Source organism: Zingiber officinale, chromosome 9B, assembly GCF_018446385.1.
Source record: "Zingiber officinale cultivar Zhangliang chromosome 9B, Zo_v1.1, whole genome shotgun sequence".
Taxonomy (NCBI): Eukaryota; Viridiplantae; Streptophyta; class Magnoliopsida; order Zingiberales; family Zingiberaceae; genus Zingiber; species Zingiber officinale.
Window position 1 is genome coordinate 2,082,418 of NC_056003.1, and position 23,348 is coordinate 2,105,765.

Sequence of the window (23,348 nt, forward strand, 5' to 3'; positions counted from 1 at the left end):
TCAACATTTAACTTGTTATTTTCAAGTGACAACTATGATTGGCTCGTTGAATATCTTGTATTCATTTGTGAAAGCTTCATCAATCAATAGTTGTAGCTCAGCAGTTGACAGCACGTGCTATAAAAATAATATGTTCATCTAAAAGATATTGACCAAATCTTGAGGATTTAGAATTCTTGCTAAAAAAAATAGTCCATATAATCTTTCTGAATATATTGTTCAAACATGATCTTACAAAAATATACCGTTCATCAAGAAGGTATACTAAACAATTTCAAGAAATGAAATTTAAATATTTGATATTCTTCTTACCTTCTGAGGCAAAACATTACAACCTCCTATGATTCGTGAGCAAAACATTACAGGCAGAGATCAGTTCTATAGGAGCTGGAAACTCTCCAGGACTTAGAGAACTGCATACGATGGAACATCAACTCGATATCCAGATGCTGTAGTTGATTACCTAATCACACAACACTTTCCTTTCAGGATTAAACAAAGGCACAATTATGAAATATTTACATGGTCTATACTTGTAGTTCCTGTGGTAAAATTAGATGCCCAAACTGCACACTTGCAGCAGCAGCAGCAACAACAACCACAGTAATTACTAAAAGCTTTTGCTCTAGACATCCAATTGGATGTGTGCATGCCAGAAAAAGTGCAAAATCTCATTTTTCACTGGTACGAGAAGGAAAGCCATCGATGTTCTAGCGCTTCACTGGCTGTGGGCCTCCTCCTAGGGTTTGTTTGGAGCAAATAAGAAAGGAAATCAACAAATTCGGCATCCGAATTTTGCAGCTGTTGTGACAAAGAGGATGTCTCTGGTATCAGGTACTCTACTTGGCGCGTTTCCTGAAAAAAAGATGGAAAACGTGAGTGCTGCACGCGAAGAGTTCATGACAACTAACTTGAAATAGCAGATTGCTATCGTTAGATTGCAGGTGGCTAGTGTGCCAATAAAACAGACATTTGATGGTGATTTCAAATAGATTTCCCATTTCACAAAAATGTCTTCAGCAAGATTTTGGTAACACTCAATTCTTACATAGGCAATCTGTTTCTTGATGGAGCATCTACAAGTGAGCATATAAAAGGACAACAATTTTTTTTTTTTTGAAGTGGGCACGAATATGCTACAAGCAAGAAAGTTTCCATAAAAAGAATGTTGACGGCCCCATTGAATTACCGATTGACATGGCTGATAATGGGTGCGTAGGGAAGAGATATATCTTCTTCCTTTTAAGATTACTGATTTAACCCACATTCTCTAATATTAGGCAAATTGAAATAATGGACCAGGGTAAAACAATGTCATACTTTACTGAATCTTTGACCATAGCAAGATCTACCAATGCCATACTTGCAAGCCCAGGGTAAAACAATGGACAAATATGTGAAACTCTGCTTGTGAGACTGTCAGTCTGATCATATCATGTCAAGTCTCCTTTACCTCTGATTTAACTAACTGGGTTTTCATCTTTTCCCCTTTAAGTGTATGTTCAATTATTTTCCAAAATAGATGGAGTATGCTACCTATTTTTTGTTCCTTAATAAATTACTCAGACAATAAATCTCATAAAAAAAATCGATACATGAAGGTTTCTGCTATTCTGCATTCTTGTTTCTCTGTTACCATTTATAATGAAATATTATCTTACCAAATCTATTAGGCACAATTTAGAATGAAAAATACAAGTGGGAAAAAGACCAGCAATTCATATTCATTCGCAATATGGAAGAGACCTCATTCAGGTGATAAAGATCAAAACTTTCAGTGAAATATTTGCTTGTTTCCTTTCCCAGTATAAGCATCTCCTCATCAATTGGACCAAGGATCCCCATCATCCGGGCCAGTATCAAGGGTACCGAGTCATTTGGAAATAGCACCTGATGTAGCAAAAATTTAGGACTGTAAATAGTCCGGTGGAATATCAATAAAGAGCTAGCATGAAAATTAAAAACAGAAACAAAAACACCCTTTGTTTATTACTAGCTCACAAAAATGTTTATTGCTAGCTAGAACTTGTCCTCAGAACTAAAGAAAAAATGTTAATTGCTAGGTCAACGCCTTTTGGAACAGGTGGGATGACTCCATATCTCAAGCTTATTAAGGGTAGACAACTCTTACCAGACACATGAGACATTGATCAATGTTTAAACTATTGATTTATTCCAACAATTTACTAGACTGAAATTTCCAACCGATTGGTAGCTAGCAGCCTAGCACTGATACAAAAGAAACCAAACCATAAACAATACTGCTTAAACAATATGTTTTATCTGTGGATAAAGTATAGTTGTATCATACTCCAAAGGTAAAAATTGAAGGTTTGTGCTGCAACTAAAAGTAATGTGATTATGTTTCTTTGTCACTAGTCATAAAAGGTTTATGCTCTTGACCAATACGTGAAGAAGAGTATATAATATAAAGTTCAAGTATATTTTATAGATTTAACTTGGAACCATAAAACTTACATCACCAATGCACAGTTCAGCAAGGATGCAACCAAGGGACCAAATATCAATCTTCTGACCAAAAGGGAGACCTAGGATAACTTCAGGGGCTCTATAAGAACGAGACTGCACATATACAGATAAGTTGTCTGACTCAAAGCAACTGCTTCCAAGATCAATAACCTTAATTTCACATCTGCTGTAGCTCTCGATGAGGATATTCTCAGGCTTCAGATCACAATGAATTATCCTTAGATGGTGGAGGAATTCTAATGCCTCTAGACATTGTCGAGCTATTGCCTGTCAGAGAAGAATAATACAGTGTGAACTGTTATCAAAGAATAAACAATCTCAAACAGATTATCATAGAAATGAATTTTCAAATACAACTCTAAAAGCTTCTAGGATCCAAATCAACTATTTTATAGATTCAGGAATTGGTTCCTAAATTTAGAAAATGCTATGACAAGGATGTTGATGAAATTCAAAGTTGCGAGTCTTATGGACAGACTTTGATTCTTAGATTAAAGACTGAAAAATGCAAATTTTTTAATATCATAATCTTTATGCATCTTTTGTCATCTTTAAATTCCAGATAGAGAGTTTAGATTACTTAAACAAAAATCTTTGTATTAGTTGACAAATACAGAATAACAAATCAAATTATCATGATCTACAATGTGTAGATCATGTACCTGTATTCTGGGCAATGTGTAGTATTCCACACTACTAGATTTGTGATTGTACTTCTGAAATTCATACAAGTTAGCTTGTAGCAACTCTGTAACAATGAAAAGATGTTCCTGCAGCATTTAACTGAAAGATGTTAAGGAATTTTGTTTATCAACTACAATCAGCATGTGAAGAAAACTCAAACCAGCATATTACTATGAGGGCATGACAAATATTTAGAAAAAGGAATGCATCTTGATGTAAATAGCAAGATAACACAAAATTCAACCATTCATGTAGAGAAAGCAGGTTAATAATGTTCTAAATTTTCAGATAATGAATTACTTCAGCTAGTATTGAAATAACTTCAAAGTGATCATGCAATACAAATTTTAAACCACAAAGGAATTCTGAACCAGCCCGCCCATAGATCATTGCCCTCACTGCTGTTGGAACCCCAAGGTGTTTTGATGTGATCAAACAAGCTAAGTTAGGTCCTGCGTTTGTTTAACCCTTGTGTCTAAGTGTGCAGGAGCTTAGGAACACAGGAAGTCGAGCGGAAGACGCGGCTAGCGAGAAGGACGGCACGGGAGAGAGCCGACGGGCTCGGTGCGTCTGAGGGACGAGGTGTCCGCGGAAGAGTACACCGGTGGACGAGAAGAGCGTGCGCGGCGCTCGAGGGACGAGAAACCGGGAAGGAAGGCTGCTCGAGGAGAAGGCCGGAACATGGGTTCGAGTGAGCCCTATTCCGGAAGGCCGAGATCACCCAAGCTAGCGGAGCTGGAGCGAACAGACCCGGACCGAGACTGGGACTTGACGGAGAAGTGATCCCGGACAAAAAGTCAACCGCAGTTGACTTTTTGCTCCGGGGCGCCCGGAGCATGATTTTGACCAGGATCGCGATTTTCGCAATCTGACCGTTGGGGGATAAAGTTTATCCCCCGGGGGCGCCCGGACCAAGACTATAAATATAGCCTTGGTCCAGAAGCAATGATCAATCAAGAAAAACTACTTGTAATCCAGTGCTTTCATTTGTGTTATTTATTTCTGTGCTTTCAACGCTGTAAGAGGCTACTCCGCCCAGAGGAGAATCAATTAGTGCGCCGTCTTTGCCTTGGATTAGCAATCCTCTGATTGCAAACCAAGTAATTCCTCTGTGTCTATTTTCTGTTTTAATTAGTCTCTGCCTTTTTAATTACAAGTTCTTTTAAGTTAGTTGAATATCCGAGAAGGGTTTTTTGGTTTTATTTTGTAGGGCAATTCACCCCTCCCCTCTTGCCGACCTCCAAAGGGACCTACAAGTGGTATCAGAGCGAGAGCGCTTCAGGAGGACTAACCGCCGATCGAAGCAACAAGATGGCCGGACCAAGCATCGTCCCACCAAAATTCGAGGGGAACTTCGCAGACTGGAAGCGTCGTATGGAGGTATTCCTAAAAACAGATTTTGAAATTCGATTTATTATGAAATATGGTTTTGTAGCTCCAATAGATAAAGATGGAAAAGAAAAAGAAGAGAGCGATTGGACAAAGAAGGAGCAGAATGAGTCGGTAGCAAACAGCCGTGCGGAACATCACCTGCTGAGCGTGTTACCGCCTCAAGAGGTCAACCGCATCGGAAACTATTTATCTGCTAAAGAACTTTGGGAGAAGTTCTTGGAACTCCACGAAGGCACGTCCGAAGCAAAGCTCGCTAGAAGGGACATCCTCCGCAACAAACTGATGAACATCCGTCTGGAGAAAGGTGAGAAAGTAGCTGGTTTACACGCAAAGGTAAAAGAACTAGTTACTGGTCTCGAGAACCTCGGTGAAACGATAACAAACCGGGACACTATACGCTACGCGCTCAACGCGTTTCCAAGAACTCCGGAATGGACATCAATCGTCGACGCCTACTACATCTCAAAAGACCTGGAGGTAAGCACTTTAGAAGAGTTGTTTTCTACTCTTGAATTGCATGAAACCAGGTATGCAGGAACGACAAAGGATACAACCCAGACTATGGCGCTGAACGTAACCCAGAAGAATGAACTCGAGTCAGACTCCGAAGACGATCAAGAAGCATACATGGTAAGAAATTTTAAAAAGTTTTTTAGATCTAATAAATTTAAAATGCAGAATAAAAGGAATCAAAAAGGTGGAAGAAAGGTGCGGTGCTACCAGTATCAGAAGGAGGGACACCTAAGAGAAGACTGCCCAGAACTCAAAAAGGCCAAAAGGAAGTCTCCCAAGAAACACAACCTAAAAGCAACTTGGGACGATACTTCTTCATCCGAATTAGAAGCTCAAGAATATGCCGGAATAGCACTAATGGCAAGCTACGATAGACAAAGTATATCAGAACCTAGCATCGATGAAGGGGGAGCGACCTCGGATGAAAGCAGTGAAGCAGGGGGAGATTCAGGCTTCAAATCCGACATGGTAAGTGAGGTATGCCTCTTACCCCCTGATCAGCTTTACTCTGGTATCAAAGCTATGACTAAATCCATGTATAAATTAGAAAATAAAAATGCCAAATTAGAAAATGAAATTTTAGAAACAAAGAGAATTTTGGCAAAATCATGTCTTATAGAGGATTTTGAAAAATTGAAAATTGAAAATGAAAAACTAAAAGAAGAAATCGAAAGATTGAAAAAATCTAATGGTTCAAATATTCCTACTTTTAGAAATTTAAATTGGTATTATAGATTTCATCAAAGTCAAATTAGAAATATATCAAAAATCTATATACCTAGGAAATACTTGGTTAATCCTGTAGGTAGGAACCTTTACTGGATTCCAAAAACCTGTTTAACTTAAAATTAAAGTCAGACTTAGCATTTTCAGCAAGGAAATTAAACAACTAATTTCTTTATGAGGCTTTGTCTAAGGAAGTGGTTGTTGCTCCAATAACCAAGAAGGCCTAGTGCCTCGCCACGACCTGGAAGCCAACTATCGAAATGAAAAGTTTAATTGACTAACTGAAAAAGCATTAATTTAAATTACTTAATGCTTTAAAAGAGTTATTCAATTTGTGTTAGAAAATAGTTAAAAACTTTCTAACTTAACTTTGAAATTTTTTTATTATCTTAGAAATTTTCATGAAAATTGACTTAGAATTGTTTCTTATGAATATTCACTTAGAATTTTTTTTTTAAAAAAAAAAATTAGAATTTTTTTTTTGGGAATGCTGAGATAAGTTTTAAACTTAAATTTTTAACGCTTATGACTGTTCTTATCTGAAAAATATTTTTTTCAAACGAAAAATTCTGAAGAGTGTCTTTACTAAATATTTTACACTTAAAAGTTCTTGTTTGAATTTACCTTAGACTTTTTTTATAACCCCAATTTTTATGTGATCAAAGGGGGAGAAGTATGTTAAGTCTAGGGGGAGGTACTATATAATTTTTCAATTGAAAAATATTTGGACTTATTTTAATATAAATTGTTTTTATTGCATATGGTTACCCTAACTTAACTTGGGTTGCTCACATCAAAAAAGGGGAGATTGTTGGAACCCCAAGGTGTTTTGATGTGATCAAACAAGCTAAGTTAGGTCCTGCGTTTGTTTAACCCTTGTGTCTAAGTGTGCAGGAGCTTAGGAACACAGGAAGTCGAGCGGAAGACGCGACTAGCGAGAAGGACGGCACGGGAGAGAGCCGACGGGCTCGGTGCGTCTGAGGGACGAGGTGTCCGCGGAAGAGTACACCGGTGGACGAGAAGAGCGGGCGCCCGGGAAGGAAGGCTGCTCGAGGAGAAGGCCGGAACATGGGTTTGGGTGAGCCCTATTCCGGAAGGCCGAGATCACCCAAGCTAGCGGAGCCGGAGCGAACAGACCCGGACCGAGACTGGGACTTGACGGAGAAGTGATCCCGGACAAAAAGTCAACCGCAGTTGACTTTTTGCTCCGGGGCGCCCGGAGCATGATTTTGACCAGGATCGCGATTTTCGCAATCTGACCGTTGGGGGATAAAGTTTATCCCCCCGGGGGCGCCCGGAACCCTTCCAGGCGCCCGGACCAAGACTATAAATATAGCCTTGGTCCAGAAGCAATGATCAATCAAGAAAAACTACTTGTAATCCAGTGCTTTCATTTGTGTTATTTATTTCTGTGCTTTCAACGCTGTAAGAGGCTACTCCGCCCAGAGGAGAATCAATTAGTGCGTCGTCTTTGCCTTGGATTAGCAATCCTCTGATTGCAAACCAAGTAATTCCTCTGTGTCTATTTTCTGTTTTAATTAGTCTCTGCCTTTTTAATTACAAGTTCTTTTAAGTTAGTTGAATATCCGAGAAGGGTTTTTTGGTTTTATTTTGTAGGGCAATTCACCCCTCCCCTCTTGCCGGCCTCCAAAGGGACCCACAACTGCCTCACATGATGCCAAGTGGCTGACCACCAATACTAACCACCTTGTGGTCAAGGCCAAGATTATGGACACAACACTGCCTGATGTTCTCTCAACACATATATCTATATTGGTTAGTAAACAACCTTCTATTGATAAGCAAGTGAGCCACCAAGAGCATATGACTTCCACAATCTCTAGTTGGACTGTAAACAGATATATTTGACTGTGCATCTTCAGAAACTGAGTCAACCTTCCAACCATGTATTTGCATGTTGTGAGAGGCTTTGGTCCCTTGTTGGCAAGGAGTAGCTTTGCGTAGCCTTATGAGGGTGTAACCCGAATAAAGTTGAAATCTTCAAGCAAATTTAGTCAATTGGAGGTGAGTCTTAGTCGACTAGAGTGTTTGATCAACTTGAAAGTCGGCTAAACACCAAGGTTCATAGAACAAGATATTTGTGTTCGGGCTCCAATTGATTGAAACAGAATCCAGCCGATTGCCCAGCCAGCCTTTGGTTGCATAACGACTACTTTTGACTGATCAGTAGAGGCGTTGGGTCAATTCTATATAAACTGAGCTAATAGTAGTTGTTTGAATAAGTTTATTAAATCCTCTTGTATTGTGCTTACAATGCTCAAAGGTCTCCAGGGGTTTGGATAAAGTTGAAGGCATCAACTCAAATTGCCAAGTAATCTCTCTTATACTTAGCTATTTAGATTTATTGTGTTGAGCTGTGATCACTATAATGTACGAGATTTACAATAATACCTCTTGTAAACGGGTGGTTTGGTAGAAAAATTCAAGAGTTACTCACCTAATGAGTCATGTGCTATAGAGTAAGAGCAAAGTCTCTAAATCACATTAAACCGAATGTGTTAGCATTGTGTTTGTCTTTGTTCTTATTTCCATTACGTACATACCTAACACAAACAACAACACACTAGCACCTTACGATACTAACATTTTAATTGTCCTTGTCTTGCAATAGAAATTGTAGGCATCAGCTCCCTTGTAGCTAAGCTAACACATCCAATCTGTCATGTGTATTCCTAAGAATTTCCCCCTCTTTTTCCGCTGCTCCCAAACAATCTTCTCATTCCATATACTGGACATAATCTTGCTTAACAATATATAGGTGGGGATCTTCCCCTCCACAGAGATTGCAAGTAAAAGAACAGCTACAAACAAATACGAACCCTTGATTTGTATATTTAAGAAGAGAGAATAATATGGAACGAGGAACAAGGAAACAAGTGTTTTCAACTGAAGTAACATATATAAATGAAAATTTTTCTGGAAAAAGACAAAATATATACAAAAGTACTTATACCTGATAGTAGAAGTAGTCATAAAGGCGCAATAGATGGTGCTCATCAGAAGGATCATGCTTGTTAACAAACTTGAGAAGTTTAATCTCATCCAAACTCTGATCAAAGAAATCCTTATCATTCTTTATTATCTTGAGGGATACATCCATTCCTGTATGTAGGTCATGCGCCTTAACAACCTTGCTAAATGCAGCTGAACCAAGATACTGTGTGATATAGTATCTGCCTGCTACAACTGATTTCAGGATAATTGGAAACTCTTTAGTTTCTTCAAAGCCAGTCCTGTAGTTGATGTCTAAAATTCAGTACTGGTTTTGTAATGGTTTTCCAATTTTTTTTACAGATGGAAGATTTAGAAGGAAATTATGAAGTGAAACCTGTTCCTCCGGTGAATTATTCTCAAGTCAAATATTTCCAGTTCATCTTCACAGGAAGTAGGAAAATGAAGCTCATCAGTAATATTGCCCTCTAATTCCATGTCAACATCTCCAGATACCTCTAGTTTCTTGTCAGTTGTCTTGTGATCCCAATGTTCATAGGCAGAATTAGCATCTCGTTTAAATACCTCTTCAAACGGAGGTAAACTAAAAGATTCAGTTTGTAACCCCCCATCATTTCTCTTGCTCAAAAAAATTAAATTTCTGTCATATGAATCTTCTACAACATCCCTATTTATTTTTGTTTCAGACTCTGGAATGCATACAAATTTGAATGAGAACAAAAAAAATCAACAAAGGAAAACAAATGCAAGTCAATATGGAACAGTGAAAGCCACAAAACTCATTCCCCGTCAGAATATATATATATAGACACATGAAGTGCAATAGAATGGGCATGATAGAAGATTTAAAAGCATCATCTTACCAAATTCCTGTAAAATACAAGCCATTTGTGCAATTGGAGAAAATTGGCCATGACCTAAGTCAAATATTGAATTAAGTTTCCATGTGATGTCCATAATCTGCCACTAGATAAGCATACATATCATCTTATTAAAGAGAATCTAAGACTTACAAACTGGATGAGATAGAAAATGGACAACATTTTAGGTGAGATTAAACAGCATAACATGCAAAGAACAAGGCTAAAATCAAGAGCTAAAAGTCATGGTCCAACTCCGATGCCAATGGCTAGGTCTGTACTAGTATAGTAGGCAGCATGCTAAGATGTGTAGCTACTATCTATGGGAAAAAAAAATCCACAGGAAGATCATAGAAGACTAAATATTCCTTTTTAGACAGACTAGCACAGACCCACCCGCTTGTGATTCTGAAATCAAATCATAGTCCTATTACAACAGTGGACTTCACATAAGTTAGGCAGCCCGAAATCAAGCAACACATTTGCTTAAAAAAAGGATGGTTAAACCCATAATGATCATATTTATTATATAAGAATTTCAATACAAATAGAACATAAGCAATGTGAAGAAAACTCACTTGTACAACCACTATCATCAGCTGCATTGGCATTAAATGTCTGCAGTTTTTCCTCTGCCGAATCTGATTCTAAACATTCTTTGCCTTCAATTTGACTTTTATCGTGAAACAAATCGTGTTCTAGAACAATGGAATCTGGCAGATCACGCACCCCTTTGAATTGGAACTCATTCCCTTCATATTCATCCAACTTCTCCATCTGGTCATCCAAGATCTGATAGCGGCCATAAATAGCAAAGCTTGAACTTCTCACCATTTCAGCAACGTCGCCACTTTCATGTAATTTTGATCCACGGCAGCAATCACAAATTGGGAAAGGGCAATTGTAGATATCAACGCATCCCTCGCAGTTAACATTGTCATGCTCATGCCTATGATCGTTTGCTACAACATCAAACCTATCTTGAGTTTGCTTCACAAACAGCTCCTTTCCCTGTCCAGACATAATGAACTTGTCCTCCATGTGTAATTGGCCAGAATCATTCTGCACGAAGAAGGGATTATTGTAATATCCTCCAAGCTGGTCATCATACCAGTAATTATTGTACTCTCGGGCGGTCCCAAAGTTCGAGTGTCCATCAGTTGACTCGTCATCCGATCTAGACCGAGCTGGTGACCAGACTCCGTAGGGATTCAAAAGCTCTGTTCCAATAAATACAAGCAATTGAAAAATTATATCACTCAGATTCAGTTAAAAATGTGAATTCTAGCTACAATCTTTAAAGAAAATGGTGAGAACAGAAGACAGTTTAACAATCTGATACGATGAATAAATTCCATTTGTGCCAGTTCATTTCCAATTGAAGTTCACACTTCAAGTAAACAGAAAGTGTGCTTTTTTTCGTTTTTTTAAAAAAAATATACTCAGTTTTGGGGTAGAGAATCCATGGGCAAGAACAACACATTGGAGAGCAGAGATGCGAGAAAGCAAGTCAAATCATCATGCAAGAAGCGACGGGATACAGTGGGCGCCGAAATCAAATAAATCCCCGAGTCAAAAACCCGCCTACCCGAAGGCGAAGAGTTGATGCTGACGAACGAGTCCGAGGAGCTGGAGGAGCTGGAGGAGGCGCTGGGAAGCGAACTCTCGAATCCGACTGCACCTACACGGGACGGAGGAGAAAGCTTCAGGGGCGGGAGATCGAACCCTGCGTTGAGGTCAAGGTCAAGGTTGGCTGCCTCGCCGGCGGGGAGGCGAGAAAGTGCGTCGTCGCGGAGTGCGGCGGCGGCGGCGGAGAAACCGCGCAACCTGAGGAATTCGATCACGTCCTCCACCTCCACCCGCGGCGCCGCCATCCGAGGTCGCCCAGGTCTCCAAGCCTCATGCTAAACTTCGAAGCGAAGAGGACGACGAAGAAGAAGGGAGGAGCGGAGGCGGTGGGTATGGATTCCAATTCGGATCCTGATCCGGTTCGGATTCTTCGGAGATATCGTTTAGACGACGGAGCCGCCCGGTCATCTACTATGCAGATCCAATCCACTTTACATTGTAAATAAATCGCATAAAAACCTTCATCAAAAGGTCTCTTCGACTTCAACAGCCTAGATCAATCTACCTTCAATCGACGCGTGTCCTTAATCGAAGTTCTCTGCGCTACCACATTGCAGTGAATCGGAAAAGCGGTCCAGGCGGGCTCCACTTGTGGTGGTCGCGGACCGGTGGAGTTGGTGGGGACAAATCGGATTTTCTATCGACAGTGACAACCCACGCGCACCCCACACTCTTTATTAAATCAACGCAATAATATATTGACTTTATTGCAAATCTTTTGACTTTTTCTTTTCTTCATCCTTCTCAGTCTTTATTGTATTTTTTTGATAATTTAATTAAACGAGTAAAAAAATTAATTTGATTAAGCTGGCAAGAATTGTAATCCTCCTCTTAAAGCTCATCTGCAAGATTATCAGATTTTATTTATATATTGTGTCACTTTGTATGAAAGCATGGGCTTGTTGTTCAGGTCCTCTAAGAGGGATGTAATGAGTAACGCGTGAGATGTTATCATCGTGAGATTTAAGATTTGAATCTTAGTAAAATCATGATAAGTACCTCCCTTATGTGCTAGTCACTATTTCAAAAATTAATAACCTCCTGTAATTTATCTCCTCCATATTAATCCTGAGACAGATTGACAAGGACATTAAGAACAAAAGTATTCGTCTTTTGTCATCATGAAATTCTAACATGACCAAGTCAAAAAGTCAACCCCACTCCACCCCATGTTCTCAAATTTGAATGAGAATAATACTTGGAATATACTTTGCACATTATCCAATAGGAAGAACAACATTGGGCCTATAGTCAACCCTACGCTTCAACTAACTCAGAGAAAAGGTGAGATTTTGCTATTAAAACAGTTGCTAATGAACTAGATCGCATCGAGAAAGTAGATTTTTTTAAAAAAAAAATAACGTTTTTATATAAGAAAACATCTGACTCTTTTTTTTTTTGGTTTACTTATAGAACAAATCCCACAACGTACAACATTTTTTGCAACTGATTCGGCAAATGTTACCATCAAGGGAAGCAAATGGTTATTATCACGGTAGTGAAAGAACTTGTAGAGCGAGCTAACCCCCCAGATGAATCAACCAAGCTCACCCACTCGGACTAAATAACATGTGCATCAAATATACGAATATTGTTTCCCGAACCTTAGCATCCATTGATCATCAATCTCCTTCGTTTCGAAGATCACCGCCTCTAGGCCTTCCTCCAATCTGTTACAGTCTTCATCATCAGCACAAATTCATCGTAGCCTATTTGCCCATCCTATTGTGTAAAGGCGTAACATTAGTAAGGAGTAAGGTGAAATATTTGTAACAAGTGAGGCAAGAGATAGTTACCTTATCGGTATCAAGTTGCTGCAAGATGTCCTTTGTCTCTTCCTTGTTATCACAAGTTCCATCTTCGGCTAGTGCCTCGCGAAGTTCCTCAGGTTCAATAAAGCCATTCCCATCTTTGTCGAAGAAGGAGAAGGCCTTTCTAAGATGCTCATCATTTAGAATCCTTTGCCAGTGAAGAGAAATAACTATAAAATCCATATAACCTAAGGTACCCTTCCCGTTGGCATCGACCTGATTGGCACATTCAAATGATCAGATTCTGTAAAATGTAGTTATCTGCTAGCGAGTAGAACATCAAGGAAACAAAATGAATACAATGTGTTGGAGACTAAAGAGCATAGAAGTTTCTTCTGCTCAAGCAAAAGTATAAAAAGAACTTCAGAAATCATAAGAGAACACTGAATCTATACTCTTAAACAAGTACAAACAATAATAAGCAGAAAAGGAAATTGCAGTATCATGAGATTTGGCAAATTGAATCCATTTTTTCTTAAATTAACAACTTTGATTTAAGGTCTGGTGCTTGGCGTCATCAAGAACTTCAGTTAAGAAACTGATCATGGAACTTTATGCAGACCTGAAATTTCAGTAAGTCAATAAACAAATCTCCCTACTTTTCCATTTTGATGGGTGTTGGCCTGTCAATATTGTTATCATATTAAGAAGTGTCTTTACTAACTGATGCATACTCGAGTTATCATTGCAAACAGTAGGAAATAGGAACTTTAACAGTGTCTTGAACCTTCAGATAAGAAACATTAGAGAAAAAACTTCGTACTTGTCTATTTTACAACTTTGCTAATTTTTTAAATTATCAGATCCTGGAAACGAAAATGGAACAGGATAGATATCATCTTTACAATTTTTTTTTATAAATTATCAAGCCATATTGCAAACAAAGTACCGGAAGTCAGGAACTGATTCTTAGTAACTTTTATGTAAAACAACTCATGTCATAGCTGTTGATGTGGCACTTCCTGGTTCATAATTTGCTGAAAGAGAGCAAGTTAAAATTTCCAAGTATTACTTCTATTTTCTATATACTTCTATTAACTTGAAGCATGCTGCTCGAACGAGCAGACTGATTCAACATACACAGGTAGCTAGAAAATGAATATTTAGTTCAAATGACTTCTGACAAAGAAAAAACAATGTTGCTCCTTGGGTGCAGACCATGAGAAAGAAAACTCAGCCAAGCTTAATAAATTGGTTGATCTGGGTCAATTTGAATGCCGGACCAAAATTGTAACTGAGCACAAAACTCCAAATGCTCAGAAATCTTTGGTTGAGGATTTCCTATATAAAGATTATATGCTTAATTTAATTATGTTTAAACCAAGACATGCACCAGGAGCTACCACATCATGAAATCAAACTCAAGTTTTTAGCAGTGCCCTTGGTTCCTTACCTCCTTGGTCCATTGTGGTCCAGAATTTCAAGAAGATAGAACTGGGAACTCAACTGCATATGTAGAGTATACTTACAGATTCAATAAGCATCTGTATTTGGGACTCCCTTAAGTGTGAACCAAACTTAGCAAGCCCAGCTTTGAGTTCATCGAGGGAAACAATATTGTCACTGTCAGTGTCTATCATCTTAAACATCTCCTTGACATCATCAACTTCTTCAGTGGATAAGTGATCAGCAATAACCTAATCAATTGCAAATAACAATTATGATAGACTAAGGTAATAGATACCATTTGGAATATTTAACTGTATGATTATTTTGCAACAAACCCTCAAAGCTCTCCTTTTAAATCTGTTCATACTTGAAAAGTCCTTGAGCCTAGACTTGATTCCATCACCGAGAGGTATATCTGAAACTTTCTTCAAATCTTGAAGCCAGGGGTGCTCTGAATTTATACACGACAATCTGTCAACCCACTATGGGAAAAATGCACCTAGAAGATTTCTATGTTCAGCAATTCCCAATGAGCAAAACTTGCACATTCTTCTTGGATCATATAAGAAATCATAAAAGCAGCAGATATGAAAAAGAATATGATGAATTATCATGTCTAATAACATTAGCAATGCCAAAATATAATAATAATAATAATAATACCAAGGACTTGATTTGCAGTTAACCGTAGCTTGGGATCAGGTTCCATCATTCTTCGAACTAAATCTTTGGCACTGTCAGAAACACTTGGCCATGGTTCACATTCAAAATCTATAGCCCCTCGAAGAATGTCTTGTGCAACCCGCTGTTGGTTTTCTAAATTTTACACAAATTATAGTCTCTTCAGAAAATTTATCCCAGAACTAACAGAGTAAACCAATTTTACTTGGGAAAAAACAATAATCACAGAGTTGCAGAAATAAACAGAAGTTAGAAGCTAATCATATTGTCTCATTAATGTCTGCTTACCAGCCCAAAATGGAGGAACTCCACAAAGGAGGATATAAAGAATCACTCCAGCACTCCAAATATCAATTTCTGGTCCATAATTTCTCTTTAGAACTTCAGGAGCCATGTAATTTGGGCTACCGACGATCTCAGAAAACCTTTCACCTGGAAAAGAGAAAAAAATCACAAAAAATAAGTTTCATGAAATAAAAAAGAAAAAAATGTATGCAGTTCTTGATGCGTAAAAATAAAAGAAACCTTCGTAGTTCATACTATCACAAGCAATTATTAACCCTCAGTCCTATGAATAGTACAGTGAGTTTTAAAATTGTAGCTATACGGAATAATCAGGATCAATCAAAGTAAAAGTGCATAACAATAGAAGACTTACCATTCTGGAGTCTAGACATATAACTACCACCAAGCATGAAGAGAGCAATTTATGATGTTATAAATCCACCAAAAGAACACATGTTAATACAACAAATCCAACTTCCTAGCATACTTCAACTCAAGTCTGCATTGAGTGTCCACTGAAGATTTATTGTATTGTCCTTTAAGTTTTTACACTCTTACATTCCCCTACACAGTGATCTTCTATGAATATAGAGCCATCCAATTAATCCTGCTTTTATATGAATTGATGTTTGTCTTCTTGTTTCATATCTCTTGCAAGCTCTATATATACACCCACTGCCGATTATATATATCTTTCTGTGTATACATTTGTGAGTACATTTGTAGGTAATGAATAATACTGTCTCTGAAATGAAGACAGTCGCTGCAAAGGCCTAGAATTTTTCCTTAGAATAGCAATCACTCAACAATCTTCTACCAAGCCATCATAAATCACAGCCAATCAAGAAGTTGGGAGGAAGAATGAACAAACAGAAACTAAAGCAATCAGGAACCACACAACAAGATGATAAACCATCAATAAACACTACACAATCAAGAAAATCATGGAAAAGTGTGGATAACAATTGATATATGATGAATGGGAAGAGGCAATGGTAGATTGGAAGTGTGATCACCTATTTAAGCATGTTCTGTACCCAGTGATTAATTTATGCACTACTTCTGAACTAAAGAAAAGATAGGAGATCAGAAAACCATCCAAACTCACAAAGACTTATATCACATGATAGGAAGACCTATAGAAATATAGACAGTTAGGCCTAAATGGCAATCTACAAGGATGTTATCCAATTAGGCAGCTCTAGTATGCCAAACTACAAGAAGACAATTGCACAAGCAAGAAAACTTAGTGAACTTAAAATTATCAAACACGGTACAGCAACAAAAACTTCTTGATTCGAGCATGAGAACCAGGTTTGACGTTTGTGGAAAAAAAATAGCACGGACATGGATCGAACAGTTAATCAACAGCACGAACTCTGCAATGATGGTGCCTAACGAAATAAGATTTGAGAACAACATTGACCAAATTCATTTGGTAATTTCCTAAATGCACAAGGATTGAATGGACAGATCGACTCACCCGGCTTGAAGAATATGGACAACCCAAAGTCGATGGCTTTGAGCGGAGAGTTCTCCTTGTCGTCAACGAACAAAAAGTTCTCTGGCTTGAGATCGCGGTGCATCACTCCATGCTTGTGGCACAGCTGCACAACCTCAACGATCGTCCTAACGACGGGTTTCGCCGCGCGCTCCGAGTAATACCCCCTCTCCACAATCCGATCGAAGAGCTCCCCGCCCTCGCAGAGATCCATCACCAGATGCACGGCGCGGTCGTCCTCGCGCACCTCCCGGAGCCCGACGAGGCAGGGGCTCCTGGGAACGTGCCGCATTATGGTGACCTCCCGCCGGACGTCCTCCACGTCCACCATCGTCCGCAACTTGCGCTTCAGGATCGTCTTGCAGGCGAACCGCTCCTTGGTGTCACGATCCACGCAGAGGTAGGTGACGCCGGACTCGCCTTGGCCGAGAACGCGCCCGATCAGGTACTTCTCCTCGATTTTGCCACCCGACTTGGCGTCGCTGCCGATGACAGTCATCCACTTGTGGTCAAGTCCACGGCCGAAGCCGAAGCCGCCGCCGCCGCCGCCTCCTCCAAAATGATGGTGGTTAGAAAAGACGTAGCGGTCGGATTGGGGGTCGGCGGGGACGTCGTCCGTGGCGAAGAAAGTCCGCGACCGGCGGGAGTTTCCCATCCGGCGGCCGGATCCAACCCTAAACACCGCCAGGGTCGATCGGATTTCACATTAAGCGGATCAAATTAAAGAGAGAAAATTTGGATTTTAGGGAAGGCGATGGGTTGGCTTTCCGTCTTGTTGCAGGGAAAGCGACGGCGAAAGCTTTGGATTACGGGAAGCGCCTTTGGGTGAATTGTAACTTTGGTCGGCGAGGGCGTGTGGAGCAGCCCAAGTAAACAATATCCGACGCTGCTGCTGGATTTTGACTTTGATCAAATCAATTATTATTATTATTATTATTTTATTTTTGTAATTTCTAAGAAATTTCCTGCTTAAATTTGCATAAGATAAAGAAAATGAATCCTCAACTTTATTGCATTTAATTTATATAATTTTATGCTTTCTTTATGAACTCCCTAAATATGACATTTGGCTAATGGTTCAAAATGTGGATAAGATTAGATATCTGATATCTTATCTACCTCATTCATTATTTTTTAAAATAGAATAAAATAAAGGCAACTCGTTCGTTGTATTCTTCGTAGTTTGTAACCCATTTTATTGATTTAGCCCCTTTTTTTCTTCCAAATTTCATAATTTTTTAGTAGATTTTAGGAGGGAAATATAGAGCCATTTTGTTTCAAAATGATTTATGGTTATTTATGATAATTTTAATTAAAAACGATTTCTACAACGATGAAAAATGAAAACGTGGAGAAAAATAAAAAGAAAACAGAAAAAGAAAACGTGGGTCTAAGTGGACGGTTCAGAATCAGCCACGTCAACAATGTACCCTATTTCTCATTTTATTAAATTAAATGATTATCAAAATTTGATAAATAACATTCTTGTCCAACTTCTACCAACGCCCCTTATCCCACTTCACAAAAGTTGCCCCAAAAGTATATAATTAAAAATAAATAAATAAATAAATAAATAAAATTCAACTTAGTCGAGAGGCATCTCTCACCTTATAAGATGCTTACATTGCAACGGCAATATCGTCTAAGATTGTTAACTTCTAAATAAAAGATCAATAATAATAAAGAAAAAATATTTTTTAATCTTTTAAAATAATAAACGACTACATATGGTCTTATTTTATATAGGGGATGATGCATTACATGAACTACATAAAAATGATCCATCTAACTGTATAAAAATTTTATTATTAAAGTAAATCAGAAAACATTTACAATAAATAAGTCATCAATCCAACATTCTTAGGTTAACTATCAAAAACTTCTATCTGATAATTCATCAAACTAACTGCACTGTTATCCAAGTGTCTATCGTCGTGGTAGCATCATTCATCCATGCATCCATAGTCGAAAAATAGACCTCACGGATCATCCGAGATAATAAGTGGTGACATACTTACCACATGAGATCGTGAGATCGAACCGCAAGACTATCAAGGCATAAATCTCCGGACCCTGTGCAACTCATCCCACCACTACTTGCCCTCTCGATTACCATGATTTACCTTCTTCATGATGACATGAGGTCAGGTACGGCAGAAGCGCTGGGATGAACAATTCCACCTTTTGTAACATAGTCAAAAAAAAAAAAAAAAAATCAATTACCTAAATCCACCGTAGTCGTTTGGATTTCAAAGAAAAGAAGCCAACCGTCCACAACAAACAATAAAGCAAGAATCTTGGAGCGCGATCTCCATCATATATATTTAAATATAACTTTTGTTTTATAGAGGAAAAGTCATTACATAAACAATTACAACAACTAGATCGTAATACTCAATCTCTTCATCATCAGGTCCAATCAAAAATGGACGGGCCTGGTCCTCCTTATCAGTATTAGATCATCTTCCAAGTTTGGGTTTCAGAAATGAATATTATCACTCTTTAGGACTAACAATGGAGAGGATCTGTGGATAGACACAGCAAGCAATTTACAATTAGTGTTACAGTTATTAATCACTTGACAATTTCGTATGTAATGGCCATAATCGTTGGAATTGGAAAATCTCACACTACCTTTTCTGTAAGAGCACGAAAAACTTCCCCTTCCATGGCGTTAGTCAGTTGCTGCATAAGGTTATTGAAGGAATTTAGTGATTGGAAAAAGCAAGAGTCCATCAGCAAAGATGTCAACTAGAGTTCATAAGAAAAGGTATCAACAATTTTATAGGAAGGAGAATTTACATCCTCTGGCTCATCAGCTGCATCAATTTGACGTATTATTCTTCTTAGTTCTGCATCCTTTAAGATCTCCTGTATGGCGCTTGAGTTTGCTGCTTGTAGTGAAATGGCATTTGAAACATTTTAAGGGCTTTATATCAATCAGACAAGTAAGCAAACAAGAATAAATATAAATGACAAACGTTAGAGATTTATAGATGTCAAGATGCAGCTACACTGTTCAGTTGACTTTGATCTGAAAAGATATCAGGGAAACGAGCTAACTTGTGCTTTCTTGCGTCATCAAACTTTGATAAGAAGGAATCTAAATCAACAACATTTGTACTACTACCCAAAAGACCAAATTAGCATTCAAGTCCGCAAAATAGAGATTTGGATAAAATGCAATTGGAAATGTATACAAAAAATAATGCTAGCAGTATCAGCAGTTGTATCAAGATTATAGAGCAACATAGCCAGTTGAGTATCACTAAAAAAAGGGCCAGGGAGGAGCCGTTTTGGCAATCAAGCTAAGCTCCCCTGCACAAGTATACAGAAAGTCAAACTTAAAGTAAATTTATTTTGTTACATTAGAAATGTTGATGAAATCGCATGTAACTGATTGATTCTGAAGGCAAGGTTGTTATTTTTAAAGAAAGGAATACTCATGTATAAAATCTGAAAATAGGATCAGTACCTAGTAAGATTGGAATTTAGGACTTTTCTAGATAATGCACAAGAAGATCCTCCTTATGTAATGTTCTCAATCTAAGATAGTCTCACTATAACAAAAAGAAACAAGTACAGTGAAGGAACTCGCCTCCTAGCAAAATCACTTATTGCAGATGACAAATATTGTAGGTTTAAACACTTGATCCTATGAAATTCACCGGGTTGATATCAGACAATATCAGCCATCGCATATCAAGAAGTTTACAAGGTAAAAAGCAAAACCCAGATAATAAATCTTTAGTACCTAAATGTCAACTCTCTTAAGAATCACAAACTCCATCTACCACAGGAATAATGGATATGTCTTTGATTATAATGCATTGGACCTCACAATTCCTAAACCAATGAAAGCTCTAAAGTAAGCTGCTTCCTAATTTTTTTTTCTCTATTATTCTATATCCCCGCAAATAGGATACTAAAAGCAAGGCAACCATATTATCATATCTGAAGTCTGAACTACTAAGCTTGATAGCTAAATTAAATATACAGAATGACAGAGCAAATGGACAAAACAATGGCAAGTTGAAATAGAATTGAGCATTACCTATCAACTGTAATTGCTCTCTGTCAACAACCCAACTTGGTTCTCCTACTTCAAATGGTCGTTGAGGACGCAATAGATTTGCTACAAAGGCAAAGACAAAGACAGTTATGTTAATACAAAGTGACCTGCTTGAAATATAACATGCCCCCAAGATCTATCATGGCTGAAGGCTTAAAAAATGGAGACAATGTGCTGTGAGCTAGTTCAAATGAGAGACAAAGAAGATAGAAGCCCATTTTTTTATTAGTAAATGGCTTTCCCTTTCCTACATTATTGTGCATATATAGATTCATGTGCATAACTAAACGAGAACCAGTGACACAACTACCTCACAATTGTGGCATTGACACATTTGTAATACAACATATGGTGGCAAATGATTGTCACATTTCACTCAATAGAAAATCATATGTGGTGATCTTCAACATAAGAAACAAAAATGTCCATCCATGGAATGGATTTGACCCAGTAATGATGGATGACGAGCAAGGAATAAGGGAACTAAGCAACATGGCCCAACTAACAAAGGAAAAATGAATTGATCATATCAAATTATCTAATACATCAACTGAAAAGAAAGATCTCACGAGAGAATGGATACACAAAAAACTAAAAGGAACTGAAAGGGTATATTTACTATTTACTAACATTTATTTTTCAGGCAATAAAACTGAAACAGGCAATGTAAGTTAAACATTGGCTCCTACAAATAAACAAAAGCTTACGTGGCTCTTCCACCAAAGGTGATGGCTTTTGGCATGGAACTTCTGCACCAATAAGATAATAAAGACGAATTAGTCAAAGAAATAAACCAGAAATGAGTTGATGCAAGACACACAAGTATGCTTGAAGCAGCACAACCTCATAATTTTAATGTCAAGATTCAAGACTCATTCTGATTACTTCGTGTGGGTTCATGTGAAACAACATTGTTTACCTTTTTCAGAAAGTAGGGCTCCAGATTTATTAGGGGCATATAGCCATATACTATGTGAACAAGCACCAATACAACAGTTCGTCAAACAAATATAGCTTTCGTTAGCAGTTAATAGAATTCCAATAAAATTGTAGTTATTGCTGGCAATTTCCTTTCTTTTTTTTTTCAGCAACCAGAAAAACTCTCAAACAAATTCAAGTTCTTTCACGGTATCATACCTTTATGCTTCTTGAAGCATGCCAAGGAGCAACTGCATATGCACAATAACAATATTTCAGTGGCATCAAAGCAACAAATAAATATACAAGAAAGAGGTTACACCTAGCTAAAAAATATTAAGATTATAGAGTTAACCTGGCAATTTCATTCCTTGTTACGTTGCAAATAACCGTATACTATCTGACATAAATTTGCTTTGTTACTTCCAAATAACAGTATTCCATGCGATATAAATTTGTCTAGTGTTTGCCCTAGCTAAAATCTACTTCCCAATGTATTAACTGGTTCTATCCAATTTCCATGTAATCTCTCACTACCTATCCTCTTTTCCCGTCAGATTTTTTTTATCAACAATAGCTCGTAAAGGTATTCTAACTAACTCGAGCTAACCTAGAAACACTCTAACATTCTCATGGCTCTCCCCTGGAATTCTCATTAAACTACCAACAACCCAAACCTCACTTTGAAAATACACATAAACGATAAACTACGACCCAAAGGGATGCAGTAAAGTTTTACAAAAAAAAAACAACTTTACGATCTTAAACTACTAAAAAGAACCACCGAATAATCCCTGAATCAGCCCACAAAAGCAGAAGGATGTGCACCGAAGAAATCAAACAGGGAACTCGCAAGGATGTGCTTACTAAGGGGCAAGGCAGTTCGGGCACTTGTACTTGGATTGCGCTATGCAGCAGACCTCGCAGTTTCGAGGCGGGCACCGAGAGCCCATCGCCGCACGATTCCTCTCTCCCCAGTCCCCTCCCACCTTCCGCGCTCCGACTTGCAGCACCAGTTCGCCCTCATCATCCCAAAACCCTTTTATTTCGCCAACGAAGCTCATTGGCCTTATTGGGCCTCGTCGAACCGCATCGCTAAGTGAGCCATTTTGTTACATATTTGGATTTTTCACCGATTAACATTTATATATATATATATATAAAAATTTGTTTTCCTGCGCGACGCCACAATGTACGGCTGTGCACGCCGCGCAAGATAACAACTGTTTTTTCTTTTTTTTTTATTATTTTTTTTTAATTTATGAATTAAAAAATAATTAAAAAATAATTTTTTTTAAGAATTTATTTCTATGGTTCAGGCTTTGGTTATAGTGTTAAAGTTATTTTTTTTTTTATAATTTACTTCTAGGGTTTAGGCTTTCCAATTAGGTTATAGTGTTTGGTTTTAAAAAAAAATTAAAATA

The 23,348-nt window shown here is 38.1% G+C and overlaps 2 protein-coding genes across 3 annotated transcripts; both read right to left on the reverse strand.

Moving 5' to 3' along the window:
• Positions 1-487: 487 nt before the first annotated feature.
• Positions 488-17,792, reverse strand: LOC122025131. Its single transcript, XM_042583894.1, is given in 16 exon segments — positions 488-855; positions 1,747-1,890; positions 2,479-2,757; positions 3,153-3,260; positions 8,780-9,059; positions 9,155-9,467; positions 10,217-10,858; positions 11,227-11,542; positions 12,700-12,713; positions 12,878-12,989; positions 13,064-13,294; positions 14,548-14,715; positions 14,803-14,918; positions 15,131-15,283; positions 15,437-15,580; positions 16,917-17,792. Coding segments are annotated over 16 exon segments (3,870 nt in total). The 5' UTR covers positions 17,590-17,792; the 3' UTR covers positions 488-678.
• Positions 17,793-19,218: 1,426 nt separating this feature from the next.
• LOC122025503 (zinc finger HIT domain-containing protein 3-like) lies at positions 19,219-23,014 on the reverse strand. 2 transcript variants are annotated; one of them, XM_042584317.1, is made up of 7 exons: positions 22,792-23,014; positions 22,144-22,175; positions 21,714-21,755; positions 20,989-21,069; positions 19,737-19,825; positions 19,569-19,619; positions 19,219-19,459 (listed from the first exon to the last, which is right to left on the reverse strand). In XM_042584317.1, the coding sequence occupies exons 1-7, from the start codon at positions 22,986-22,988 to the stop codon at positions 19,430-19,432; spliced, it is 522 nt and encodes a 173-aa protein (XP_042440251.1). In that variant the 5' UTR covers positions 22,989-23,014; the 3' UTR covers positions 19,219-19,429. The 2 variants fall into 2 exon arrangements, 1 of the variants encoding a protein (XP_042440251.1); XR_006123741.1 differs by having other exon boundaries at positions 19,737-21,069.
• Positions 23,015-23,348: the final 334 nt, after the last annotated feature.

Bases quoted from the DNA above. Each gene is read 5' to 3' on its own strand.
- LOC122025503 (XM_042584317.1), bottom strand. From the start codon at position 22,988: ATGAGCTTCGTTGGCGAAATAAAAGGGTTTTGGGATGATGAGGGCGAA. The intron at 22,176-22,791 runs GTAAGCACATCC...GTGCATATGCAG, and splicing joins CCGAACTGCCTTGCCCCTTA to TTGCTCCTTGGCATGCTTCA. The intron at 19,620-19,736 runs GTAAATTCTCCT...AACCTTATGCAG, and splicing joins CAGCTGATGAGCCAGAGGAT to CAACTGACTAACGCCATGGA.